Genomic DNA, 27,823 nt, shown 5'->3' on the forward strand with positions numbered 1-27,823 from the left:
TTTTTGAGGTTTCTTAAGCTGTAAGCCAAAATCAGCAATATTCAAATAATAAAAGGCTTGAAATAGTTCAGTTGATGTGTAATGAATCCAGAATGTATGACATTTTTGTTTTTGTAATTGCATTACAGAGAGTAAAGAACTTTATCACAATATTCTAATTTCCTGAGACAGTCCTGTATAAATTCAAATGTCCCTAGCACCAAATAGGTCCTTGGCTCGTTTTTTGGCCTGTCACAGGGTAAATATAAAGCCTATAGACCCTACCCACTGACGTCACAAAACCACGTGCTCGCTGTATGGTTCCGCCCACTTGTCCGTCATTTTGTCTCTGTATTAGCATTGGTTTCAATTGATCGAGGAATTTAAAATGCATTTCATAGAAGACCCGGTGCTTTCTGATGCCGTAAACTCACTGGATGTGTTGCATAAAAGGCGTTATGTGGAAAAGCTTCGTTCTATACAGTTGCCAGATCCATATTTGATGCCCAAATCGATGTTTTTGGACCCACTGTCTTCGCCCTGTCTGCCTGACATCTGCTACGCTGATATTTACAATTATCTTGTCCACACAAAATCAGCCTATTCTCACGAAAATTTGAAAAACTTCAAGAGCTTGGAGGCTTATAAATACTTCGTTGCTGGTTGGGTGAAACAGGTCCTCGTCAACGAAAATTCGGCAGGAATCTATCTTGTGCTTGGAAAGGTGAGTTACGAAATTTTCAATTCAAAATCTTTTGTTATTGCTAACATCCACTGTCAAGTCTAATGTATTTCATGTCGTTTGTCAATGGAGTTAAGGCTTTTAATGTTTATGGTTTAGCGATAGCACTCTCACTACATACATATGTTGTCGGCGATTAGCCTAGCAATGATCTTAATTGTGGTTATTTGTCAGCCCCAAACCTCTAAGTATATCTTAAATGCATCTTACCGGATATAAAATGACTACTACATAGTCTGTGGTGATTTTTTGGTGCCCAGTTTTCATGTCGAATTGCAGCCGTCCATTTCGCTCTCCTCTTTGGATCGCTCGGAATACGGTAAAACTTCAAGTCTCTCCTTCCATCTTCTCTGTTAGTGCAACCAATTATTAATGTTAAGGAGCAGAAAAACACGCCGTAAATAGGAGGAATGTACGTAGCCGTAACAGGTTAACACTATGTTTTGACGGACAATTGGGCGGTACCATTCAGGAGAGCGGAGTTGTGACGTCACGTGGGTAGGGTCTATATATAAAACAATCCACCTGCCAGGCCCTAATGTATCAAATACATCTCAATAAAACAATGACTATTGTACTACAGCATCAACTTCAATTTGTGCCTATTTGAAGAGGGAACAATTGCATCAAATAGATGCTGCTTTGAATGTGGCATTATTATTTGATCACCATGAAATTATTATTAAAATTAATTTGATTAAAATTAGGATTTATCCAATATTTTCATGCTGCTGTGATTTTTTTCTTTTTCCCAGGAGGCCAAAAATAAAAAATTAAGCGGCGGAAACCCTCAACACGATGAAAAAAGCGTTGAAAGTCAGTCACCACCCAGTTTCCCAAAATCAAGAGAGAGTGGGTCGAGTCATGTGATGACCCAAGTGATGCGGTGTCCAGCGATGACGACTGAAGACGCCTGCCAGATGCTGAATTTCTTCCGTCTGCAACATCAGATGATTAAATTCAACCATTAACTAGTCATATATAGAGTACACATTTTTAAAAGAAAAATCTAGTTACCTCCATATTTTAATAATGATTTATCTTTGAATAGAGAACACTTAATGCTACAGAAAAGAGTAAATATATATTTCCCACTGCCATTATCATTTTTCTATGTTGCGCTAGTCTGTTGCTATCCTAACTTTGTGTTGCTTACCAAATTTATGTTCTTTGATGTGTGCCATTGTTTGCTTGGTATAACTTAGCTTTCTATGTTGTGTCACAATCTGACAGCAAAAGGTGATGCTGATTCAACATAAATCTGGTATCAATTATTGTGGCATATTAAATATTGTTTCAGAATGTAATATAATTACAATATATTATATACCAATAGAATACATTAAACAGTCAACAAAATATGTCAATGTTGTTTACAATTTATGGATTTATTTTTTTAAATGTAATTCATGCCCCTGTCAGTGCTTCAGCCTCCTCAAGTTTGGCTCTCACGTCTGGGATCTCCTGACGACACAGGCATACTCTTTGAAAGGTACTTGAAGGTTTACAGCAACACCTGGAAAATAAAATCGTTTTGTCATTTATTTTGAAAAATCAATAACATGTATCATTTATTTAGCCACATTTGGGCTAGCTTTACCATCTTTAAATACAGTTGTGGTCAAAAGTTTACATACACTTGTGAAGAACATAATGTCATGGCTCCCTTGAATTTCCAGTTATTTCTACAACTCTGATTTTTCTCTGATAGAGTGATTGGAACAGATTCTTCTTTGTCACAAAAAACATTCGTGAAGTTAGGTTCTTTTATGACTTTATTATGGGTGAACAGAAAAAAAAGATCAAATCTGCTGGGTCAAAAATATACATACAGCAGCGCTAATATTTGGTAACATGTCCCTTGGCCATTTTCACTTCAATTAGGCGCTTTTGGTAGCCATCCACAAGCTTCTGGCAAGCTTCTGGTTGAATCTTTGACCACTCCTCTTGACAGAATTGGTGCAGTTCAGTTAAATTTGATGGTTTTCTGACATGGACTTGTTTCTTCAGCATTGTCCACAAGTTCTCAATGGGGTTTAAGTCAGGACTTTGGGAGGGCCATTTGAAAACCTTAATTCTAGCCTGATTTAGCCATTCCATTACCACATTTGATGTGTGTTTGGGGTCATTGTCCTGTTGGAACACCCAACTGCGCCCAAGACCCAATCTTCGGGCTGATGACGTTAGGTTATCTTGAAGAGTTTGAAGGTAATCCTCCTTCTTCATTATCCCATTTACTCTCTGTAAAGCACCAGTTCCTTTGGCAGCAAAACAGCCCCACAGCATAATACTACCACCAACGTGCTTGACGGTAGGCATGATGTACTTGGGGTTAAAGGCCTCACCTTTTCTCCTCCAAACATATTGCTGGGCATTGTGGCCAAACAGCTCGATTTTTGTTTCGTCTGACAACAGAACTTTCCTCCAGAAGGTCTTATCTTTGTCCATGTGATCAGCAGCCAACTTCAGTCGAGCCTTAAGGTGCCGCTTTTGGAGCAAGGGCTTCCTTCATGCACGGCAGCCTCTCAGTCCATGGAGATGCAAAACACGCTTGACTCTGGACACTGACACCTGTGTTCTAGCAACTTCTAATTCTTGGCAGATCAGCTTTTTGGTGATTCTCGGTTGAATCCTCACCCTCCTGACCAATTTTCTCTCAGCAGCAGGTGATAGCTTGCGTTTTCTTCCTGATCGTGGCAGTGACAAAACAGTGCCATACACTTTATACTTACAAACAATTGTTTGCACTGTTGCTCTTGGGACCTGCAGCTGCTTTGAAATGGCTCCAAGTGACTTTCCCAACTTGTTCAAGTCAATGATCCATGTATGTATATTTTTGACCCAGCAGGTTTGATCACTTTTTCTGTTAACCCATAATAAAGTCATAAAAGAACCAAACTTCATGAATGTTTTTTGTGACAAAGAAGTATCTGTTCCAATCACTCTATCGGAGAAAAATCAGAGTTGTAGAAATAACTGGCCATGACATTGTTCTTCACAAGTGTATGTAAACCTTTGACCACAACTGTAGGTAGGAGCTATCCCGTAATCTAATAACCAGTTTTAGCTATGTGGAGAGCATCGAAAATATATACAACCATGTAATCGCATTCTCTCAAATAGAAAAACCACGATGCTGGATTTAGGCTTACCACTCACTCTCCCGATCGTGAAGTGTCGAGCTGTCAATTGGCATCATGAGGACATCTGCTGTGTCAAGTAAATCTTCGTCATCTGACGCCTCAGGTTAAACATGTAGGGATTAATTGTAGTTAATCTTTCCTGGGAGCCTTTGCCATTGGTAGCGTCACGAAAGAGCGATCCTGAATGGTTACCTTTGGTGGAAATATCACTGACATCGTTGTTGCTGCTATGCTTGCTGTGCAAATTATCCTTGCAATTACGTGTTGATAATGTCATGGTTGTTCTGACGAACTCATCCAAAGTTAATATTCTTAAAATTACACCAAAATCCGGAAAGCTCTTCAGTTGCCCTTTAAAATAACAGTATATATGCAGGTATAAATAATAGTAATAATAATGGAAATCTATATATATGTAAAAAAGTCACTGAATAACTGCTACATACCTAATCTTCATATGGAAAGAAGAACAATAACTGGACTAACTGTAAATGCCTGTCTGAGATACACATACAATATACTACACAAATGACTTTAAAAGTAATGTGCACATTTTATTACATCATATACAAACACACATACAGTTATAGAGCATCAAAAGTAACTGTCTTACAGCTTCTAAAGGTTTTTTTTTTCTAACGGCATCAAAAGTAAAGGAAGTTGCCCTTACCTCTGCTCGTCGATGGCGTCGCCCACGTGTTCAAATCCGTCACGCTCTTCACTCGGGGCTCATCCGAAGAAGACGATGACGATTTTGGTCCATCCTCTTCCTCGAGTTGATGAAAAAGCACAAATGCTTGCGCTAAATTTAGTTTTCGATTCATTCACAGAGTCGATCGCCGCTCGCTACGCTCCCTTCCTCCCTCATTCGGTGGATCCTCGATCGTGCTTGGCAGTATATTTATGCAAGCATTGTCTGCCGCCATTGTGACGTCACAAGAGCTCCTTGGATATGTGGCGGTTTCGGTTTTGGAAAAGGACAAGAAATAATGGAAATATGGACATTAACAAATGATAAATGCAGCGTTTTAATTAGTGATGCACGATAATACATTTTTCAACCGATACCGATAACCGCTAATTTCCTCCTCGTTCCAACCGATAACCGATAATGTCAAGCCGATAATTCTGTTAAAAGATTTATGTAAAATTTTAAAGTATACACAAGACATTACCGGCAAACTCCGTTGGAAGACGGCTACTTGTCGACTATCTGTCTCATGCTGGGGTTTAGCCTTGAGATGTTGAGTTTACCACCCGCTTTGGGGTGCATCCCTAAACAACCCAACCCCGGGAAGTCCGCAGCGCCTCTCCTTCGACACAAGCCGCATAGCATAGCTTAGCTTTGTTTATGTGTGTTTACATTAGCAATAGCATTCGCGCTAGCAGCAGCCTCGTATTATAGGGTGACCATATTTTGATTTCCAAAAAAGAAGACACTTTGCCCAGCCTCGAGATACTTGAATTTTACTCGAGGTTCACTCAAAGATCCCTATATCACTTTAATATATTTCAAGTGTGCCTCCTCCGTCTGGACAGAAAAATTCAGTTTTTTTTGTTTGTTTTTTTAAAAAGCTTGATAGTATATATTATATACTGTATGGAATTTTTTTTTTTTTTTGCTCAACAGGCTTTATTTTTACTAAAACATAATTACACCCAAAAAAAAAAAAAAAAACCGCAAAAAAAGAAAATTAATCATGAACAAAAAAATATGCAGACCCGTGGAAATATAGTACAGTCAATACAGCCACACAGTAGGCTTGTGCCACATAAATATTGTTATAATTATTATCACGACAATTGTCGTTGAGAAATTGTTATTCCCACTCAATTTTTATTCTCATTCAATGTTCTAGATTGCATGCAAACAATAACTAAAATAAACTGACAAACTATTCAACCGGCATGTTTCCAAACGCAGAAGTTCAAAACTACGTTTCCCATAATGCGTAGTGCGGCTTAGTTAGCTCACTGATAGCTACCCTATTAGCTAGTACCGGGAGACGAGGCAAAATCAAACTTTGTTATATAAATTCACAATCATCTGTAGCACAACGATGCGACACCAAACGGGATTTTACAGATCACGCTAGTACAAAACTCCGACAGAAGTCAACAGTTGTCATTATATACGTATTTATCGTAAAAAACATAACAACTGTGCAGGCGCTCCCACTTAGAATATAATACTTAACATTCAACCAAATACACGAATGCAGAACAATTAATACAAGACTAATACAACATACTGCATCTCTTTGTACCCATATATTGTATAGTATATAACAGAAGACACATGAGCGACATTAACAGAAGATAAACTTACAGAAAGGTGTACGGAGCACTATAAACGTCTCTTACAACTACTCCTTATTGTAGTCTGTAACTGCCTGTTTTCTTGCCAAACCGTCAACCCAGTAGATGGCGGTAATGCCCCATAATACAAGGGGTAAACTGTACTCCTTCTCCCGCCCCTGCTAGTAGGAGCCACGACGACGCAGGCAAGCGCTGCCCCCCAGCGGCCGGAGGGATTCTCTTCAAATTGGTCCCGTGGAAGATCATAAAAACATTTTCGAAAACGGACATTTTCATGAATTTATAAAACCCGGCCGGATGACGAGGACACGACGTGAAAGGTGGACATGTCCGGGCAAAAGAGGATGTTTGGTCACCCTATCGTATTCGTTCCAAAAATATTTGTGATGCAGCTTTAAATGGCTGATCGAGTTTAGTGGTGTTGAATGAGGACGCTTTTTTCCACCTTGTGGAACTTCTGCAGTGCATGTTTCCCTCGAGCGCAGACCGTGCAGGCCTTGACAAAGTCGCGGGCATCTTAGGCCATACCAGGCCACCAGAATGACTGTTGGAGGAAAGACAGGGTCCTATGGATACCAGGGTGACAGGTTAGTTTGGATGAATGACTCCATTCCAGGACTTGAGACCGGGCAACAGATGGGACAAATAGGCGATTTGGGGGACCGTTTCCCAGATCTGGATCAGCTTTCTGAGCCTCCCTGATTAATGATGTAATCTCCCATCTGGCAGCGGCAACCACGCAGGACGACGGAAGAATGGGTCCAGGGTCTACAGAGCTTGGACCTGGTGAATGCAGCCGTGACAGTGCATCAGCCTTGCCATTGCGTGAAACAATGACAACAAAAAATTGAACCGGGCAAGGAACAGAGACCAGCGGGCTTGTCGGGGGTTAAGACGCTGTGCGGATTGTATGTAGGAGAGGTTTTTGTGATCAGTCCAGATGAGGAATGGGATCTTAGCGCCTTCCAGCCAGTGACGCCATTCCTGCAGGGCCAAAACAACTGCAAGCAATTCCCGGTTCCCAACATCATAGTTACTTTCAGCAGGGCTGAGCCGTCGGGAGAAAAAGGCACATGGGTACAGCTTGTGGGTAGTGGGGTCTCGCTGGGACAAGATGGCCCCAACTCCGGTGTCCGATGCATCCACCTCCACAACAAATTGTTGCAAGGGGTCGGGGTGTTTGAGAATAGGGGCAGAGGTGAAGAGTGACTTTCTGAGAAAACGCCTTACCAGCAGCTTCGGACCAGGCAAAGGGGTGTTTGGTGGAAGTGAGTTGAGTCAAGGGGAGGGCCACCTTGCTGTAGTCCCGGATAAAGCGACGGTAGAAATTGGCAAAGCCCAGGAATCTCTGCAGCTCCTTCCGGGATTGGAACAGATACTTCTTTATCACAAAAAACATTCATGAAGTTTGGTTCTTTTATGACTTTATTATGGGTTAACAGAAAAAGTGATCAAATCTGCTGGGTCAAAAATATACAGGACTGTCTCAGATAATTAGAATATTGTGATAAAGTTCTTTACTCTCTGTAATGCAATTAAAAAAACAAAAATGTCATACATTCTGGATTCATTACACATCAACTGAACTATTTCAAGCCTTTTATTATTTGAATATTGCTGATTTTGGCTTACAGCTTAAGAAACCTCAAAAATCCTATATCAAAAAATTAGAATACTTCCTCAGACCAAGTAAAAAAATAATTTTATAACAGCAAAACTAAATCAAACATTTGAAAATGTCCATTGATGCACTCAGTACTTGGTTGGGAATCCTTTTGCACGGATTACTGCATCAATCCGGCGTGGCATGGAGGCAATCAGCCTGTGGCATTGCTGAGGTGTTATTGATGCTTCGATAGCGGCCTTCAGCTCATTTGCATTTGTAGGTCTGGTGTCTTTCATCTTCTTCTTAACTATACCCCACAAATTCTCGATGGGGTTCAGGTCAGGGGAATTAGCAGGCCAATCAAGGACAGTGATGCCATGGTCAGTGCACCAGTTACTGGTGGTTTTGGCACTGTGGGCAGGTGCCAGATCATGCTGGAAAATGAAATCCTCATCTCCATAGAGCTTTTCAGCAGATGGAAGCATGTAGTGCTCTAAAATCTCTTGGTACACAGTTGCATTTACTCTGGACTTGATGAAACACAGTGGACCAACACCAGCAGCTGACATGGCTCCCCAAACCATTGCTGACTGTGGGAACTTCACACTGGATTTCAAGCAACTTGGATTTTGCTCCTCTCCAGCCTTTCTCCAGACTCTGGCGCCTTGACTTCCAAATGAAATGCAAAACTTTCTTTCGTCTGAAAAGAGGACTTTGGACCACTCTGCAACTGTCCAGTGCTTCTTCTCCATAGCCCAAGTCAGACGCTTCTTCCGTTGTCTTGAGTTCAGAAGTGGCTTGACCATGGGAATACGGCTATTGTAGCCCATTTCCCGGACACGTCTGTGAACTGTGGCTTTTAATACCTGGACTCCAGCTTCAGCCCACTGTCACATTTTTCCCTTCCAACAGACTTTTTGTGGATATGCTTTGAAACTGCACTCTGTGAACAGCCTGCTCTTTGAGAAATTTCTTTTCGTGTCTTACCCTCCTGATGGAGGGTATCAATGATGGTCCTCTGGACAGCAGTCAGATCAGCAGTCTTCCCCATACTTGTGATTTAGTTTACTGAACCAAGCTGAGTGTTTTTAAGGCTCAGGAAACCCTCGCAGGTGTTTCGAGTTAATTAGATGATTCAGGTGATTAGTTGAATAGCCTACTTGTATACTTTTTCATGATATTCTAATATTTTGAGATAGGATTTTTGAGTTTTCTTAAGCTGTAAGCCAAATTCAGCAATATTAAAATAATAAAAGGCTTGAAATAGTTCAGTTAATGTGTAATGAATCCAGAATGTATGACATTTTTTTTTTTTTAATTGCATTACAGAAAGTAAAGAACTTTATCACAATATTCTAATTATCTGAGACAGTCCTGTACATACAGCAACATGAATTAGCAATTTCTTGTGAGTGATTATTGACTTGAACAATCATTGACTTGAACAAGTCAGGAAAGTCACTTGGAGCCATTTCAAAGCAGCTGCAGGTCCCAAGAGCAACAGTGCAAACAATTGTAAGTATAAAGTGCATGGCACTGTTTTGTCACTGCCGCGATCAGGAAGAAAACGCAAGCTATCACCTGCTGCTGAGAGAAAATTGGTCAGGAGGGTGAAGATTCAACCGAGAATCACCAAAAAGCAGATCTGCCAAGAATTAGAAGCTGCTGGAACACAGGTGTCAGTGTCCACAGTCAAGCGTCTTTTGCATCTCCATGGACTGAGAGGCTGCCGTGCAAGAAGGAAGCCCTTGCTCCAAAAGCGGCACCTTAAGGCTCAACTGAAGTTTGCTGCTGATCATATGGACAAAGATAAGACCTTCTGGAGGAAAGTTCTGTGGTCAGACGAAACAAAAATCGAGCTGTTTGGCCACAATGCCCAGCAATATGTTTGGAGGAGAAAAGGTGAGGCCTTTAAAGCCAAGTACACCATGCCCTGCCGTCAAGCACGGTGGTGGTGGTATTATGCTGTGGGGCTGTTTTTCTGCCAATGGAACTGGTGCTTCACAGAGAGTAAATGGGATAATGAAGAAGGAGGATTACCTTCAAATTCTTCAAGATAACCTAAAGTCATCAGCCTGAAGATTGGGTCTTGGGCGTAGTTGGGTGTTCCGACAGGACAATGACCCCAAACACACATCAAAAGTGGTAATGGAATGGCTAAATCAGGCTAGAATTAAGGTTTTCGAATGGCCTTCCCAAAGTCCCGACTTAAACTTGTGGACAATGCTGAAGAAACAAGTCCATGTCAGAAAGCCATCAAATTGAACTGAACTGCACCAATTCTGTCAAGAGGAGTGGTCAAAGATTCAACCAGAAGCTTGCCAGAAGCTTGTGGATGGCTACCAAAAGCGCCTAATTGAAGTGAAAATGGCCAAGAGACATGTAACCAAATATTAGCGCTGCTGTATGTATATTTTTGACCCAGCAGATTTGATCACTTTTTTCTGTTCACCCATAATAAAGTCATAAAAGAACCAAACTTCATGAATGTTTTTTGTGACAAAGAAGTATCTGTTCCAATCACTCTATCAGAGAAAAATCAGAGTTGTAGAAATAACTGGAAACTCAAGAGAGCCATGACATTATGTTCTTCACAAGTGTATGTAAACTTTTGACCACAACTGTATATAACAGAAGTCATTATATAATGCAAATAAGGTTGCGTAAAAGTTGGTAGGGACGATTAAAGCATCCTGAAAAGTTGTTTGTGTTATGTCCCTACCGCCTCTATGCAAACCTACGCCCTTGGCTGCAGCTGTTGCAAGCGTTACGTCACCTGACAAAGACCGATTGGATAATTTCTCACGGCACACCTGCCGATCTCTCACGGCACTGCCGCAGCACACCGGATGAAAAACACTGGCCTAATAGACATCTTTCTCCCCTTTTAGAGTCTTGTGGATCATGCCCGAGAAGCAAATCGAAAAGGCATCAACTACTTTAATGCGGCCAAGTACCAGAACGCCATCCACTGTTTCACAGAGGCCATTGAACTCTGCCCCACTGAACGGAAGAGAGACCTGTCGGAGTTCTATCACAACCGAGCAGGGGCGTATGAGCAGAAGGTTGGCACTTACTCTACTAAATTAGCAAAGAGCACTTTAGTGCAGGGGTCCCCAACCTTTTTTGCAACATGGACCGGTATGATTTGGGTCTTTTTTTCTGTCAAATTTTGCACCCTTAAAAAATTTTGCTCCCAACGCTTTTGTGGCGGTGAAAAAAAGCCCTCTTTTATATTCAGTTGGACTCTCAATGTTATCCAATGGTGTTAAAAATTCTACTTACATCATAAACATACATGCGCAACACGGAAATGGCGTAAATTAATGCTTAACGACACGGCGAAGTCGTTAAGTGAGAGAGCTGTGTGCAGTTGTTGTGTGCACCTAACATGGCAAACGTAAGTTAATATTGCTTTCTTTAAAGAAAGTTTGTTGTATGTACTTTGGAATCGCTGCATTCGCGGTCATTTTTAATATTACGCGCATGCCAAATTTGTCAGAACACCGGCAATGTGCAGCAAAAAAATACAGCAAATATAAAATAACTAGGGCTGTCAAACGATTTAAATTTCTAATCGAGTTAATCACAGCTTAAAAATTAATTAATCGTAATTAATCGCAATTGTATTTATATTAGGGCTGTCAAACGATTAAATTTTTTAATCGAGTTGATCACAGCTTAAAAATTAATTAATCGTAATTAATCGCAATTCAAACCATCTCTAAAATATGCCATATTTTTCTGTAAATTTTTGTTGGAATGGAAAGATGAGACAAGACGGATATATACATTCAACATACTGTACATAAGTACTGTATTTGTTTATTATAACAATAAATGCACAAGACGGCATTAACATTAACATTCTTTCTGTGAATGGGGTCCACGGATAGAAAGACTTGTGATTCTTAAATGATAAATGTGAGTACAAGTTATAGTAATTTTGATAGTTTGTATATTGTGACTAAATATTGCCATCTAGTGTATTTGTTGAGCAAAACTAATGTTTGAATAGAGTATTATTTTGCATAGCTATTTTGATTTGGAATGCCAGATCTCTTTGCATTGAGCGCTTTTCTTTTTGTGAACATTATTTTATTTTTGAGGGATAGGAATATTATTTTTGTTGTGCTTTCACTAAATTATACTGTAGTGACTTAAATATTCTTAACTGCCCAAATGCATGATGGGAATTTGAGCAACCATGAGTCAAAGTGGTGGCTGCAAATGGTATATCTTCTCTGTGTTGAGTACTATACATGGTATAAAGTAAAAGATCATCTCCAGTCATTCTTCCCAATGTCGGTCGCCACAATACTTCTAATTATTGTGATAGAAATGCCACAGCTTATACCAATAAATAGCGCGGCTCCAATAAATGCCTGCGTTACCAATTCGCCCTTCTTGGTAATTGGCGGTGCTTTCAACTCCTTACCATAATGAGGAGTGGACCGGCGGTTCATGTTGGCTCGTTGTCGTCGGTTGGCTCGGTTTGTCCGATTTCCTCCTGACGAAGACGGCGGCATACATATAAACACCGAAAGGCGTTGGATGGCATTTTGTGGGTACTTTTATTAACAAAACAAAAGCATGTGGGGGACGCAGCAATTGAGCCTGTGCTAACTGCGCACTTTCTCTATTCTCTCGCTCCCTCTCTTGCTCGACCACTTTCTTCCTCACTGCTCAATCTGACAATGCCGGTCACATTGAAAATAACTCCACTCCACTCCACTTGCTTGTCTCTGCGCTTGGCTCTCAATATACTTCAACCGGCGCCATTGTAGTCTGTTCGCGGCAATGCTTGAGTAGGCGCATGCGTTAATTGCGTTAAATAGTTTAACGTGATTAATTTTAAAAAATTAATTACCGCTGGTTAACGCGTTAAGTTTGACAGCCCTAAAAATAACATTTGTTTTTAGCCCCGTCGTGTTAAAAAAAAGAAATACAACTCACCCGCTGAATCAGTGGGAGGCCTGAGTTTGTTTCGTTGGGACGAGATGGTCACGAGATGGGAGAGTGAGAGAAGCTAGCATCACAAATATACAATGTTGGAAATTGTAGCACAGTTTTTAGTGCGCTCTTAGTGATGTCAGGATATTCCGAAATGACTTTAATCCAGAACTTCGGTAGAGTTGTTGTCTCAAATGTACGTTTAAGGTTGCCGTGATTTGCGATTTCTACAAGCTGATATTCCTGTTGCACAGACATGCTCAAATCACTCTGTTTATTCACATACGGGTCACAAATTCACTCCTTCGCAGTTCGTGGGTCTTAAGTGATTGGGAAGTAGCATACATTTAGTTTTCTTCGAGGTTGTAGGCACATCTACTGGCTCGTCAGGATTCCTTTTCCCCGTAAAAAGTCTGTCCAAAGACGTCTGTTTTTCAGTCATTTTAGTGTGGGGGCTAATTATTTCCGTCAAGAAATGTGATTGGCGACGACCTACGTCATACGTTGTTATCGAGGCCAAGCGCACATAGATATACAAAACAAGATTTAGAGCTAACAGCCCAATCAATTCATTTCTATGCAACCTCCTATCCTGGAGTTGTGCTATATCTAGAGTAGAGTTGAAACGAATACTCGAGCAACTCGAGTTTAAAAACTGATCCGAGTAATTTTATTCACCTCGAGTAATCGTTTATTTTGACAGCTCTAAGCATCACGTTTTGCTCGGACTTCTTTTAATGCGGGACAACGCGCTGATGTCACGTGCGTAGAGGAAGAAGCAAAAAATAAATAAAAATAAAAAACTTACATCAGCCGACAGCCGCTACAAACGACGCCGACGTTGCCAAATACTAGCCCGCACGATGATACGTTGATAGCAGGTAGCGTCTGATGAGTCTCATAGAGATTCCATGTATGTTGAACTAGATGCGAAATGACAGACTCGGCCGCGTCTGGGCAGCGTTAGTAAACAGCCACCATCTTAAAGCAGTAGAGCGCTAACGCTAAGCGCTAATAAATAAGATTAACGTTATTCACTAGCTCACATAATGTTAGCCCTGCGGAGGGCGAGGTTTCTATTAATTATGACCACTGTCGATGCGTGGCTAACGTGTCTTACATACAGGCTTTAACATAACATAGCGTTGTGGAGTGATGAGGGTGTAAAATAAAAACTCAATAATGCTAACTATCAATTATAGCTCAGTAGTCATTGCTGGATAAAACATCAAGTAGCACTGGTCCCTAATGTGCTCCAATACAGCCTGTGTCATACATTTATTTTGAACACAGCAAAAACTCAAAATCCTATCAGGACGTACAGTTTAGACTAACTTAAAACTTAACTAGAACTTAAAAATGGCTTGACACAAATAGAAATTCAATTGAAACACGTGGGAAAAAATCCCAACTTTTAAGTGATGTGTGTTATCAACCGTAATGACATTTTTAGGTATGTATACTTTTTTTTTTTAATAAGCTCTAAAGGTTTTTTGAGTGAAAGCAGTGAATTAGTCTTTTTTTCTATTTTATTCTAGTTACATCTGAGATGCAATTGTTGGCTATTTTCAACAATATACATCGAAAATAAAGACATTGATTGAATGAAAATGGTTCAAGATTAGATGAAATGTCTTGTTTTCTCATGTATATTTATATTTGCTCTTCACCTAAAAATATATTTTTCTCCGATTACTCGATTAATCGATAGAATTTTCAGTCGATTACTCGATTACTAAAATATTCGATAGCTGCAGCCCTAATCTAGAGTAAGCAGGGATATTGGTGTGTTAAGCGGCACAGGCCAAAGTCAAACGGGTTAGAATGCAGTCGTTAATAAATTATTTATTATTTCTGCGCGGCCCAGTACCAAATGTGCCACGGACCGGTACCAGTCCGCGGCCCGGTCGTTGGGGACCCCTGCTTTAGTGTGTCTCTGCTGCATATGGGAGACTTTTGTGTTACCAACGGTTGCCTTTTACCATAGATGAAATGGACTGAGGTGGTGAAAGACTGCACAGAGGCACTAACGCGCAACCCACATTACACAACAGCTTTCTTAAAGAGGGCCAAAGCTCATGAGAAACTGGACAATAAGAAAGAATGCCTGGAGGGTGAGTAAAACCAGTCAAACCTTGATCGGACACTGAATTAACACTAGAAGTCCCAGAGAATTCTGCTACTCCTAACAGTCCCAAGCAATGGCCAATTTGGCCTCTCCTCCAAAAAAACCCAGAGGTGGCCTAAATGACCCAAGTGCTTTTGAATTAGCAAGTCGTTGTCGGACAGACAACAGCCGTTCATATGGAAATGCAACCACTTGTGTTGGTATGCGGCCCAAATGGAGGGGAACACACAACAGTAGTACTATTCATGTAATATTATGTGTCAGTTCAAGTCAAGTTACATTTATGGGGTTTTACACATTTTAATAATGTGTATTGTTTTACGATTTTACTGTCGGAAAAAATATCTCTGACAGTGTATTTGTGGGGCCTTTATATGCTAGCAATATTTGTTATAACAGTATATTTGTGAGAGTAATCATAGCAAATCAAAACTATCAAGTCAAAACGATGAAATACTATAGAAAACACACATAAATGTACCTCTAATACACGCTCTATCCTCTATACTGGACTTGTTGAAAGGTTATCAAGAATTTTTTGTTTTCCTGGGACTACTTGGTATACAATGAGGAGCAATTATTTGCACTCCTTGTGATTTTGCAAGTTCACCCACTTTGAAAAGAGGTGGAGGTCTGAAATTTCAATCATAGATGCATTTCCACTCATAGAGACAATCTAAAAAAAATCCAGAAATCACATTGTATGATTTTTAAATTTTATTTGCTATATATTTTTATCAACTGGGGTTCAGTTCATGTATTTGTGCACCTGAGAATCAGCAATAATTATGACACTCAAAGAGTCATTCTACCTTAAAAAAGTCCACCTTTACCCCACCCGTTTGAGCTCATCATTGTCACCTGTGCACCCCACAGTCAGTTATAATCCACCCGCTACCATGGGCAATACCAGAGAGATTTCGAAAGGCACCAGATAAAAAAATTGATTAGCTCGACAAAGCTGGAAAAGGCTACGGGACAACTGGAAAGCAGCTTGGTGAGAATAAATCAACAGTTGCAGCAATTGTTAGAAAATGGAAAAGGCTAAACATGACTGATAATCTACCTTGGAATGGGGCTCCATGTAAAATCTCTCCTCGTGGGGCATCACTCATGATGGGAAAAGTGAGGGCTCAGCCTAGAACTACATGGTAGGAGCTGGTCAATGACCTGCAGAGAGCTGGATGCACAGTTTCAAAGGCTGCTGAAGCCAGTACATGTAAAGGCCTGTCTGAAGTTTGCAAGGGACCATCTGAATGATGCAGGGGGGTCATGGGAGAAAATTATGTGGTCAGATGAGACCAAAGTAGAACTTTTTGGTGCTAACTTTACTGTTGTTTGTGAAGGGAAAAAAAGGCAGAGTACAATCCAAAGAACACCATCCCCATTGTGAAGTATGTAGGTGGAAACCTCATGCTTTTCGGCAAAGGGGACAGGACGACTTTATAAATCAGAGGGTGAATGGTGCAATGTATCGTCAGATTTTGGGCCATGACCTCCCTCCCACAGTCAGGGACTTGAAGATAAGTCGTGGCTGGGTCTTCCAACATGACAATGATCCGAATCACACAGCCAAGCTGAAAGCTGACCAAGGAGTGGCTGCGTAAAATGCATTTCAAGGTTCTGAAGTGGACTCCAGACATCAATCCAAGAATCCAGAAAATCTTTGGATAGAGCTGAAATTTGGTGTTTCTCAACGACAGCCCCGAAACCTGACTGATCTAGAGAAGATTTGTGTGGAGGAATGGGCCAAAATCTCTGTTTTCATATGGGAAAACCTGGTGAAGAACTACAGAAAGCGTCTGATCTCTGTAATTGCAAACAATGGCTGCTGCACTAAGTATTAGCAATGATTTTCTCAAGGGTACAAATACTTATGAACCCCAATAAATTACGAATAAATTATTGAAAAAAAAATCATACAATAAGAGTTCCGGATTTTTTTAAGATTAATACGAGAAGTCAATGGGGTTTTGGTGCTCTCTAATATTACCAAGGGTGTCCCATTTTGGGATACCCTGGAGATCCGCCCCGAAGCCGAGCCTACCCTACCGCCTACCGCAAGCCGCATCCAATTTCTACCCCTTGGCCCACCCCTTGGCCTTTCAAACGAAGCAATAAGGGGTAGGGCTTGAAACATCAGCCCTACGAATTGGGACACCTCTTTACACTCACGTACGTCATAAGTCCATTCAGAAAGTTGTTACGTAACCAAAAGCAACGACAAAAAGTGCACTGAAAAACAAAACAAACATTACAAATGAAGAAACACAATGAACAATGAACTAACATTACAATTAGTGGTGTCGATTTTTTTATTTATTATACCCCTAATTAGTGCAATTTTATCGTGATTAATTTTTTTTTAACTATTACTTTTCTGACTGAAGAAAACGCATTGAGAGTAAATAATACTGGTCATCAGCTGTTAGAATATTGTTTGGATGTATCAAGCTTGTTTCATTTAATTTAAGCAAAGCAAACAAAACAAACACTGGTAACTAACGGAAGGGTCCACAACACATGCACATAGATGTGGAGCACTAGTTCAGTTTAATTTAATTTGGTTTCAAATTCAATGTAATATTTACACCATTGTATGAAACCTGAATGATGGCTTGTTTCTGAACCAAGAGTGGTATTTACTAATCTTGCATATTTTTTTCCCAGTAATTTCATGTGTGGTGCTCTTCATTTCACCACTGTGTCTTGGTGTGCTTAGTTGTATTATTTCTAAATATCCATGCACATAAATGTATATCCACAGCAAATTGTTAATTGATCTTTTTGAAATTGTTTTTTTTAACATGTAGAGGGTATTCAAACAAATACATCCGAATGAATTAGAATTATTAAAATACTGTTATTAAAATATTCTCAGAAGTTTAGCAGTTTAGTGTCAAGTAAGAAATAAGTGTCTGAGTAAGTCAGGCTACTTTAGCTGAAGCGGGGGTTGGGCGAAAAAGGCTCAAGTCAGGCTACTTTAGCTGAGGAGGGGGTTGGGCGAAAACTTGCTGAGTGAGGCTGCTTTCTCTTTCGCCCAACCCCCTCCTCAGCTAAAGTAGCCTGACTAGTAGACACTTATTTGTTACTTGCCTACTGTAGGTTGATAAATTTGTAGGTAGATTTGTGTATGTCTTAGTCAATCCAAAAAAAAGGTTCCTTCAATCAAAGTATATATTTTCATTCGAAGAGCACCACACATGAAATATATATTATATATACGGTATATATATATATATATATATATATATATATATATATATGTATATATATATATATATTTATATGTTATGACAAAATAAACACCTGATCATTTTACCACCTTAGGAAAGGATCGGCACACATATTGTTCCTTTGTTTTTTGGTGAGACTTATTAATTAGGACTCAAAATAAATAATTGAGGAGGGCGTAGGGACCAGCCCTGAGCAGTTGCTTTTGAACACACTGAAACAATGACTGAATGTTGAATTATCAGTCCTACTTATGAAGATGGTATGTCCTGTATCAGAATTTAAACAAATACATATAAAAACTAATTTCCCATTTATTTTCAATGGCAAGTAATCAAAGTCCCTGTGATTTTTTTTACCATTTATCATGACAGCCCAATGAGATTGTATACCACTAACTCTCATATAGGTGAATTTAAAAAAAAAAAAATGTAAAAAATCTGACCTACGTTTTTTTGGGGGAGGAATGAAAAAATCAATTCAATCAGTTAACATAAACATCTTTGATGTGAAATGTTTTCTATTGTATATTTGTAATAACGTGTAGAACATGAAAAGTAAATGAGTTTTTTTGCTGAGTAACAAATTACTCTTACAATGAGGTAACTGAGTTACTTCTCCCAAAAAGTAATTTAGTTAGTAACTTGTAACTAATTACTTTTTTAAGTAAGATCGACAACACTGTGCAGTATATATTCCCTTCATAATAATTAGGACTATTAGGACATTCAGTCATTGTTTCAGTGTGTCAAAGAAACTGTTCAGGGCCGCTCCCTTCCACCTTCTCATGACACAAATTCTGTTTCTGTTTTTCTCAAAGGTTTTCTACACGTTTTCTCTTACTAACTTCAGACAAAATGGCCACAATTCATGCTCCATTAGATCCAGTCATTCTAAACTATATACATGATCTCGCTTTAAACTCAAATTGCAGTTCTAAAACGTTTTTTTTTGCAAAAACAATGTACACATTTGGGCCATTTTTTTCTGTTTTTCTGTGTGGAGTATAGGAGAATTAAGTTAAAAGTTTGTAAAAAGCGTAAATCTCCATAAATAAATGTAAATTAATAAATGTAGCTTGACTCGAACTGACACAAACTATCACATTAAGTGTGCAACCGTGGTGTGTTCCCCTCCGTTTGGGCCGCATTCTAACACAATGTATGTCTAGTGGTTGCATTTACATATGAATGGTTGCTGTCTGTCGGACAACGACTTGCTAATTCAAAAGCACTTGGGTCATTTGGGCCACCTCTGGGTTTTTTAGGAAGAGAGGTCAAATCGGCCATTGCTTGGGAATATTAGGAATATTTGTCTTGAGGAAGGGCCGAGTCGGCCTCTGCTGGGTTTTCTAGTGTTAATAACTTCAAAATGTCTCACCTTTTGGCGAAATTTGCCGTTTTAAAGTAAAAAAAAGGGTGACCTACGTGAATTGTGTAGCTCCAAGGAGAAATTTTTTCGTGTGTGTGGGGGGGTAAATTATTATTTTTATTATCATGTGATTAAGTCGGTCCTTTAAAAAAGTTTTACTTGGGCAGTCAGCAAATCCTTCTGGCTGTTTCGCTGACGAGAACCAATCATAGGTCCATACCTGTCAAGTTGTACGGTTTTGGCGTAATTGGTACAAGTGAGCACTGATTTTTAAATGTGTACGCGTACGTTCAAAATCTGGAGGTTTTTCATCTTTACGTTTTTTTTCTCCGTTTGGATTTTGTCACCGTTTCGGCAACGAGACAATGTGCCTTACTATGCGTTACTACGTTGGTTGGACTACGTGAGAAATGTCAGAGACACGGAGAGAGAAGAGTGTTTGTTGTGACGCTGTAGCAAATGCGATGCTAGGCTAGATGACTCCAATATTTCTTGACTGTAGCCGACAGCCTACAATCTACGCCTACAGTGGGGCAGATAAGTTTTTAGTCAATCACTAACTGTGCAAGTTCTCCCACTTGAAAATATGTAATTGTCAACATGGGTCAACCTCAACCATGAGAGACAGAATGTGGAAAAAATAAACAGAAAATCACATTGTTTGATTTTTAAAGAATTTATTTGCAAATCATGGTGGAAAATAAGTATTTGGTCAATACCAAAAGTTCATCTCAATACTTTGTTATGTACTCTTTGTTGGCAATAACAGAGGCCAAATGTTTTCTGTAACTCTTCACTCTTCGCTTGGTGTAAAGATATCAACTGTGGGAGCAATTATTAGAAAATGGAAGACATACAAGACCACTGATAATCTCCCTCGATCTGGGGCTCCATGCAAGATCTCACCCCGTGGCGTCGAAATGATAACAAGAACGGTGAGCAAAAATCCCAGAACCACACGGGGGGACCTAGTGAATGACCTACAGAGAGCTGGGACCACAGTAAAAAAGGCTACTATCAGTAACACAATTAGAGGTTAATATCAGTAACACAATGCGCCGCCAGGGACTCAAATCCTGCACTGCCAGACGTGCCCCCCTGCTGAAGCCAGTGCACGTCCGGGCCCATCTGCGGTTCGCTAGAGAGCATTTGGATGATCCAGAAGAGGACTGGGAGAATGTGTTATGGTCAGATGAAACCAAAATAGAACTTTTTGGTAGAAACACAGGTTCTCGTGTTTGGAGGAGAAGGAACACAGAATTGCATCTGAGGAACACCATACCCACTGTGAAGCATGGGGGTGGAAACATCATGCTTTGGGGCTGTTTTTCTGCAAAGGGACCAGAACGACTGATCTATGTAAGAGAAAGAATGAATGGGGCCATGTATTGAGAGATTTTGAGTGAAAATCTCCTTCCATCTGCAAGGGCATTGAAGATGAGACATGGCTGGGTCTTTAAGCATGACAATGATCCCAAACACACAGCCAGGGCAACAAAAGGAGTGGCTTCGTATGAAGCATTTCAAGGTCCTGGAGTGGCCTAGCCAGTCTCCAGATCTCAACCCCATAGAAAATCTGTGGAGGGGGTTGAAAGTCCGTGTTTTCTGGGTTTTCTGTTTTTTTCCCCACATTCTGTCTCTCATGGTTGAGGTTTACCCATGTTGACAATAGCAGGCCTCGCTAATATTTTCAAGTCGGAGAACTTGCACAATTAGTGGTTGACTAAATACTTATTTGCCCCACTGTATATATTACATGCATATAGCACTACATGCGAAATGACAGACTCGGTGGCGCTAGTAAACAGCCGCCATCTTAAAGCTGTAGACTTATCAGAATGGCTCTGTTGTAGTGAACTTTCCTAGCGAACCTAAGTAACTCTTTTTCTAAAACACTCCTAAATCAGCAAAATCATGACTTGAATCTATCTTTAAATGATGAAACACTTTTAAAACTTTAAAATGTCGAAAGTAGACTGAAGGGAACTAATGCAAAAACAGGAGCAATTTTAACAACTTTTAACAGTTACTTTGCCAAGTAGCTAATTACTCTTACATTTAGGTAACTGAGTTAGTAACTCAATTACTTTTTGGGAGAAGTAATTTGTTACTGTAATTAATTACTTTTTAAAAGTAAGATTAACAACACCGGTCATAAAGATGAAGTCTGCAGAATGAAAAGTAACGAAAGCGGAGATATTATTCTGCCAATTTGTTGCTGAACACAATTTGCCCACAACTATTACATAACACTTCTCAGAATTAGCAAAAGAAATGTTCCCTGACTCAAAGATTGCATCGGTAAGTCCATTTTATTAAATGACCTTTTTAATTTATAATTGGACACACCAACGAACTACCTTCAAGTCAAACTGTATTGCGAGCTGAAGTGCAGCCATCAAGACATGATAGAAATTGCCAAAAGTGCTACATACAATTATAACAAAAGTCACTGTTAAATTTTAGTAATCATGATGTAGCTGAAGATAATGATTGTTCTTTGATTGCACCAGGTTATATGTTACAATACTAACAATAAATTCATATTATTCTAAAAATTACGTTTTATTTTTGTTTTATATTGCACTCTATATACAACGTTGTAAGATTAGTCACCAATTTGTAAGGGCATATGTCACTATTTGTAAGAACGGCCTCGGGTTGACAGGTATGTTGGCCCAAACTGCGTTCCATTATTCTAATAGCGCGCACACTATTCACGTATACATGGAGTGCTTTGAGAGCCTTTGGTTGCATTGCAAAGCTGCGAAAACAAAAAGCAGAGCGCAGCATACACACTAGCCTGCATTTGCTAGCAGATTGAATTTGGTGAGTAATGGTTTCAATCGTTTTCATATTTTGTGATATAATAAAGTTACTGCCGTTCGGTGCAGCTGCGTTGAACACTGCCAGAGCTAGCCAAATCTCCTGTAAAAAAAATAGCTCCCGTTAAGTTAGCGTCAAGCTTGTGTATTTAAAGTGCGTACGACAGGAGAAAAAAAGTCTTAAATAGCATTATTATGTGAATTAGTCATATTTTGAGACGTTTCGGCTATATTCAACAATTTAGCAGCAGCTTTTAATCTGCCGGTTAGCCACGCCCACCATTATAGGGCTCTACCGTCCCCAACAGGTGGATGTCGTGTGCAGAGTCACAATTTCATCTGATTTAGTATGCAGCTTATTGAGGGGGAATTATTCAGAACGAGGAAAAAGCGACGAAGACAGCCGCAAAATGTCATTGTTTCAGTCTCTCTACTACAATATTTTTACAGGATATTCTTTTTATCCAAGTATTTTTCCCCAATAGCTAAATAAATGGCATGGTCATGACAGATAAGTCTTGTGCTAAATGGAAGATGAAATAATAAAAACTAGGGCTGTCAAACGATTAAAATTTTTAATCGAGTTAATTACAGCTTAAAAATTAATTAATTGTAAGTAATCGCAATTAATCGCAATTCAAACCATCTATAAAATATGCCATATTTTTCTGTAAATTATTGTTGGAATGGAAAGATAAGACACAAGATGGATATATACAGTCAACATATGGTACATAAGGACTGTTTGATTATTATAACAATAAATCAACAAGATGGCATTAACATTATTAACATTCTGTCAAAGCGATCCATGGATAGAAAGACTTGTAATTCTTAAAAGAAAAATGTTAGTACAAATTAGAGAAATTTTATATTAAAACCCCTCTTAATGTTTTCGTTTTAATAAAATTTGTAAAATACACACTGTTGGTGGTATTTTGGCCCATTCCTCCATGCAGATCTCTTCTAGAGCAGTAATGTTTTCGGGCTGTCGTTGGGCAACACGGACTTTCAACTCCCTCCTCACCCCGTGGCGTCAAATGATAACAAGAACAGTGAGCAAAAATTCCAGAACCACACGGGGGGACCTAGTGAATGACCTACAGAAAGCTTGGACTACAGTAACAAAGGCTACTATCAGTAAAACAATGCGCCGCCTGGGACTCAAATCCTGCACTGCCAAGCGTGTCCCACTGCTGAAGAAAGTACCGGCTGCGGTTCGCTAGAGAGCATTTGGATGATCCAGAAGAGGACTGGGAGAATGTGTTATGGCGTGGCCTTTACCCATGTTGACAATTACTGTACATGCCTCTCTAATATTTTCAAGTGGAAGAACTTGCACAATTAGTGATTGACCAAATACTTATTTGCCCCACTGTATGCCCTTACAAATTGGTGACTAATCCAACAACGTTGTATATAGCGTGCAATATGAAACTAAAATAAAACTCAATTTTTAAAATAATATGAATTTATTGCTAATATTGTAACATATAACCTGGTACAATCAAAGGACAGTCAATATCTTCAGCTACATCATGATTACTAAAATTGTGACTTTTGTTATAATTGTATGTAGCACTTTTGGCAATTTCTATCATGTCTTTTGATGGCTGCACTTCATGGCACTTCAGCTCTCAATTCAGTTTGACTGAAGGTAGTTCGTTCGTGCGTCCAATTATAAATTAAAAAGGTCAATTGATCAAATTAACCTACCGATGTAATCTTTGAGTCAGGGAACATTTCTTTTGATAATTCTAAGAAGTGGTAAGCAATAGTTGCAGGTAAATTGTGTTGGGCAACAAAATGGCAAAATAAAATCTCCGCTTTCGTCACTTTTCATTCTGCAGACTTCATCTTTATGACCAGTGTTGTTAATCTTACTTTTAAAAAATAATTACAGTCACGAATTATTTCTCCCAAAAAGTAATTGTTAGTAACTCAGTTACCAGAATGTAATAGTAATTAGTTACTTGGCAAAGTAACTGATGTCACCTTTCATTTCATTTTCATCGTAACCTTTGCTCTGTTTGGAAGTCTTTAATGTTGTGAATCAACTGTAAAAGTTGTTAAAATTGCTCCTGTTTTTGCATTAGTTCCCTTCTGTCTATTTTTAACTTGTGAACGTTTTAAAACTGTTTCATCATTTAAAGATAGATTCAAGTCAAGATTTTGCCGATTGAGGGGTATTTTAGATAAAAAGTTACTTAGGTTCGCAAGGAAGGTTCACTACAACAGCCTGCCTGAGGAGTCTACTGCTTTAAGAATAGAGCTGTTTACTAACGCCGCCGAGTCTGTCATTTCACATGTAGTTCTATATGCATGTGATATGTAGTCGTAGATTGTAAGCTGTCGGCTACAGTCAGGAAATATTGGAGCCATCTAGCCTAGCATCGCGTTTGCTACAGCGTCACATCAAACACTCTTTTCTCTCCATCTCTGACTTTTCTCACGTCATTCAACCAAGGCGTAACGCATAGTAACCCACATTGTCTCGTTGCCGAAACGATGTAATGCAAGAAAAACGTACAGATTTTGAACGTACGGCGTACACATTTAAAAATAAGTGCTTACTGGTACAAATTTCGCTGAAACCGTACAACTTGACGGGTATGTTAATGGTTGTTGCATTACTTCTGTCAGATAGCATCGCTGCGTCAATCTTGGAGGACTACCTGAACATCGAGAATATGATTCGGACAAGAAAAATAATCCGCCAGATGGGAAATGAGGGCCTAGACGAATATGAGGTGTGTACTTTTGATATTTACGTCCACGTTGTTCTACAAAAAAAAAAATTGTAAAATCTTTCTTTGGGTTATAGAACCGAGAGTGGACGATGCCTTCTCCTCAGTACATCAAATCCTACTTTGGTTCTTTCACCGATGACATAATCTCACAGCCGCTGCAGAAGGGCGAGAAGAAAGATGAAGACGAGGACAATGAGGGCGAGGCCTCTGAGGTCACAGCTAGGTACGAGAAAACGTTTTGCCACCATGGTTAATAGAGGTGGGAATCTTGGGGCACCTAACGATTCAATTACGATTCAGAGGCAACAATTCAATTATAAATCGATTATTGATGCCCCCCCCCCCCCCCAACAGCCCCCAGCTATTAGCTGCTTTTATGTTTCGTACATTAGTTCCAAAATTGTACAAATAATCTCTCAGGCTTAAACAAACTACTATTTAAGTATCAAGTTAACAGTTCAAAACATTAAGAAAAAAAAACTCAAGTACCCGTTCTGTATTGGCAACTTTAAACGATTAAATGTTGTGAATCAACTGTTAAAGTAGTTAAAATAGCTCCCGTTATTCCATAATTTCTCTTTTGTCTACTTTTGAATTCAAGTCATGATTTTGCCAGTTTAGGAGTATTTTAGATAAAAAGTTAATTAGGTTCGCTACAACAGAGCCTTCCAGAGAAGTTTACTAACGCCGGCAAATCTGTCAATTCGCATCTAATTCTCTATACATATAGTTGTGATCAAAAGTTTACATACACTTGTGAAGAACATAATGTCATGGCTCTCTTGAGTTTCCAGTTATTTCTACAACTCTGATTTTTCTCCGATAGAGTGATTGGAACAGATACTTTTTTGTCACAAAAAATATTCATGAAGTTTGGTTCCTTTATGACTTTATTATGGGTTAACAGAAAAAGTGATCAAATCTGCTGGGTCAAAAATATACATACAGCAACACGAATTAGCAGTTTCTTGTGAGTGATTATTGACCTCCGTCGTCCGTCCGGGGCTGGCCGGTCGTCGGAGAAGCAGGCGGCGAGACGGTTTACTTCTGCCCCGCGAGGGCACGGTGAGGCGGCGGAGTGCGCGCGGTCTGCGCGAGGCGGTAAGAGCCACCGGCAGCCGCGCGACAACCCCGGGCCGCCCTCCTGAACAATCATTGACTTGAACAAGTCAGGAAAGTCACTTGGAGCCATTTCAAAGCAGCTGCAGGTCCCAAGAGCAACAGTGCAAACAATTGTTTGTAAGTATAAAGTGCATGGCACTGTTTTGTCACTGCCATGATCAGGAAGAAAACGCAAGCTATCACCTGCTGCTGAGAGAAAATTGGTCAGGAGGGTGAAGATTCAACCGAGAATAACCAAAAAGCAGATCTGCCAAGAATTAGAAGCTGCTGGAACACAGGTGTCAGTGTCCACAGTCAAGCGTGTTTTGCATCTCCATGGACTGAGAGGCTGCCGTGTAAGAAGGAAGCCCTTGCTCCAAAAGCGGCACCTTAAGGCTCAACTGAAGTTTGCTGCTGATCACATGGACAAAGATAAGACCTTCTGGAGGAAAGTTCTGTGGTCAGACGAAACAAAAATCGAGCTGTTTGGCCACAATGCCCAGCAATATGTTTGGAGGAGAGGCCTTTAACCCCAAGTACACCATGCCTACCGTCAAGCACGGTGGTGGTAGTATTATGCTGTGGGGCTGTTTTTCTGCCAATGGAACTGGTGCTTTACAGAGAGTAAATGGGATAATGAAGAAGGAGGATTACCTTCAAATTCTTCAAGATAACCTAACGTCATCAGCCCGAAGATTGGGTCTTGGGCGTAGTTGGGTGTTCCAACAGGACAATGACCCCAAACACACATTAAAAGTGGTAATGGAATGGCTAAATCGGGCTAGAATTAAGGTTTTCGAAGTGCCTTCCCAAAGTCTTGACTTAAACCCCATTGAGAACTTGTGGACAATGCTGAAGAAACAAGTCCATGTCAGAAAGCCATCAAATTTAACTGAACTGCACCAATTCTGTCAAGAGGAGTGGTCAAAGATTCAACCAGAAGCTTGCCAGAAGCTTGTGGATGGCTACCAAAAGCGCCTAATTAAAGTGAAAATGGCCAAGGGACATGTTACCAAATATTAGTGCTGCTGTATGTATATTTTTGACCCAGCAGATTTGATCACTTTTTTCTGTTCACCCATAATAAAGTCATAAAAGAACCAAACTTCATGAATGTTTTTGTGACAAAGAAGTATCTGTTCCAATCACTCTATCAGAGAAAAATCAAGAGTTGTAGAAATAACTGGAAACTCAAGAGAGCCATGACATTGTTATTCACAAGTGTATGTAAACTTTTGACCACAACTGTATGCTAATGCTGCCGAGTCTGTCATTTCGCATCTAGTTTTATGTACAGTGGGGAGAACAAGTATTTGATACGCAGTCAATGGGAAAACCCATTGGCAGTGTATCAAATACTTGTTCTCCCCACTGTACATGTGATATCTACCGTAGCAATATGTGGCCATAGTTTGTAGCAACAGGGCGTTGCATGTAGCGGCTGTCGGCCACAGTCCGTTATTATTGGGGGTTTTTATCTAGCGGGATGAGTTGAACGTGATACCTACCCTCGGTCCGTTCCCTATTGCGTCCCAAAGACTGGGCTGACTAGGGATGCAACGATACAGTTAAGTCACGGTTCGGTACGATTTTCGATACGAGAGACACGATTTTCAATTCGATTCAATACATTTAATGCAAAAATACAAGTGATATTTATATATGTTTTAAA

General features: G+C 39.8%; 1 protein-coding gene across 3 annotated transcripts in view; it reads left to right on the forward strand.

Moving 5' to 3' along the window:
* Positions 1 to 27,823, forward strand: part of LOC130912847 (mitochondrial import receptor subunit TOM70-like) — an 88,075-nt gene that overhangs the window by 6,514 nt on the left and 53,738 nt on the right. For 2 of the 3 annotated variants that reach the window (XM_057830929.1, XM_057830928.1), the window contains exons 2-5: positions 10,681 to 10,854; positions 14,730 to 14,856; positions 24,944 to 25,050; positions 25,125 to 25,273. In XM_057830929.1, coding sequence (XP_057686912.1) covers positions 10,681 to 10,854; positions 14,730 to 14,856; positions 24,944 to 25,050; positions 25,125 to 25,273 — 557 coding nt within the window. The remainder of the gene's footprint in view (positions 1 to 10,680; positions 10,855 to 14,729; positions 14,857 to 24,943; positions 25,051 to 25,124; positions 25,274 to 27,823) is intronic. The other variant, XM_057830930.1, reaches the window with a different exon arrangement.

This window comes from Corythoichthys intestinalis, chromosome 3, assembly GCF_030265065.1.
Source record: "Corythoichthys intestinalis isolate RoL2023-P3 chromosome 3, ASM3026506v1, whole genome shotgun sequence".
Lineage (NCBI taxonomy): Eukaryota > Metazoa > Chordata > Actinopteri > Syngnathiformes > Syngnathidae > Corythoichthys > Corythoichthys intestinalis.